Source organism: Malurus melanocephalus, unplaced genomic scaffold, assembly GCF_030028575.1.
Source record: "Malurus melanocephalus ecotype Western Australia unplaced genomic scaffold, MMel_1.1 scaffold_209, whole genome shotgun sequence".
Classification (NCBI taxonomy): Eukaryota; Metazoa; Chordata; class Aves; order Passeriformes; family Maluridae; genus Malurus; species Malurus melanocephalus.
In genome coordinates, this window is record NW_026623441.1 from 1,183,598 (window position 1) to 1,185,108 (window position 1,511).

The window sequence follows — 1,511 nt, forward strand, 5'->3', positions numbered from 1 at the left end:
TATAAGTGTGTGCTTATATATACATGAATTGTGCATGAATTTACTCCCTATGGGTTTAGGCTAAAAAAAAAAAAAGCAGCATGGTAAGGTGTAAAAAACAGTTTACCGGGCATAAGAAAGGGGAATGAATGTGGAAGCAGATGCACCACAGTCCCACAAGCATTTAGCTTCACACAGAGAAATGAGGACGGSTGGCCTGTCCTGCAAACACAGGGACACCAGGGCACAGCCAGGGCCTCCAAGCTGCTGCAGAGGCGGGTGGCAAGGATGGGACAGCGAGGGACATCCCTCCTGCCCTGCCAGTGTCCCACAATCCCGAGCCCGGGCTGAGCCTTACCTTGAAGAGGGCGGCATCCTCCTCGCGGTTGTAGTCCTGCTTGCCGGCGTGCTTCCAGGGGATGCGGAAGATGCTCTTCTCGTCGTTCTCCCACACCAGCCCGGGGTACTTGCCGCTGTCTATCTGGTCGATCAGCCACTGGCGCAGTTTCCCATTGCCGCAGCTCACCGAGTTCATCCCGCACTCGCCCGGCTCCAAGTTCATGCCACTCGTGTCAGAGGYTGCCTGGGGGTTTCGGGGCGCCCCACCGAGCTGACCTCTCCACACACGTCCAAGCACCGGCGCTCTGGGAGGCTGCCGAGGGGGAAACGGGCAGGATGTGGGCAGAGGAAAACCCACRGGTCAAGCGCCGGGCTGAGGCCGCAGCAGCGGAGCCCAGCCCCCGATGTCACACACACCACATCAAACAGCAGGGGTGCCCCGGGGGCCCCGGGAAACACGGTACAGAGCCTCAGGAAACAGGGCACAGCCCCCCACAGCCCTCCCCRGGCACCGCCTGCGCTGCAGACTTTGACAGACTTCCCCTTGTCCCGACACTGTTTTGCATGAAGACACACCGGTCGTTGAAATTTTGACAGCAAGTGACTCAAGGCACAAACCCCTTGTCCTGCTGAGAGTCCAACTGGGGGTTTACATTTCAACCAAAAGAGGAAAAAATTGCATAAAAATGTGCTCGCATATGATCGTGATATCAGACACACGCACAGGATTTGGAGGGCTSCACGTGCAGTTAGGATTTCTGCAGCATCTGTCCGTAACATCGAAGTTTTTTTCACGAGCTCACTTCAGCGAGACACCCTTAAACACATGATGTCCTAAACATATCTACCCCTCCAATCGCTCCCGGCACGCACACATGGCAACATTCAAATCTATWCATTCCCTGTACCTAAAAGCGGCACGACGGCAGCCCACGGAGCCTGGCGTAAGGGCACCGATGTCCCCAGCACGGGGGAGTTTGCAGCCCCCACACAAGAGAGGCAGGCGCGCACGGGAGCGGCGCATCCGCGGGGATGGGAACCCGCGGGGAAGGTGCAAACGCCGGGGCACCCACACCAGTGATGGGGACCTGGCATCAGGTTTGTCTCACCGATCTGAACAATGCCTGAATGCCCGAAATCTTAGTTTGGTGGGTTCACGCTCCACCCCCGTATTACATCTCAAAAAAAAAAAA

The 1,511-nt window shown here is 56.7% G+C and overlaps 1 protein-coding gene across 1 annotated transcript in view; it reads right to left on the bottom strand.

The window, feature by feature from the left end:
• IRF4 (interferon regulatory factor 4) overlaps positions 1-1,511 on the bottom strand; it is a 15,386-nt gene that overhangs the window by 12,925 nt on the left and 950 nt on the right. Inside the window, exon 2 of the mRNA XM_057373913.1 lies at positions 338-631. Within this exon, the coding sequence (XP_057229896.1) occupies positions 338-541 (204 nt within the window). The 5' untranslated portion in view covers positions 542-631. The remainder of the gene's footprint in view (positions 1-337; positions 632-1,511) is intronic.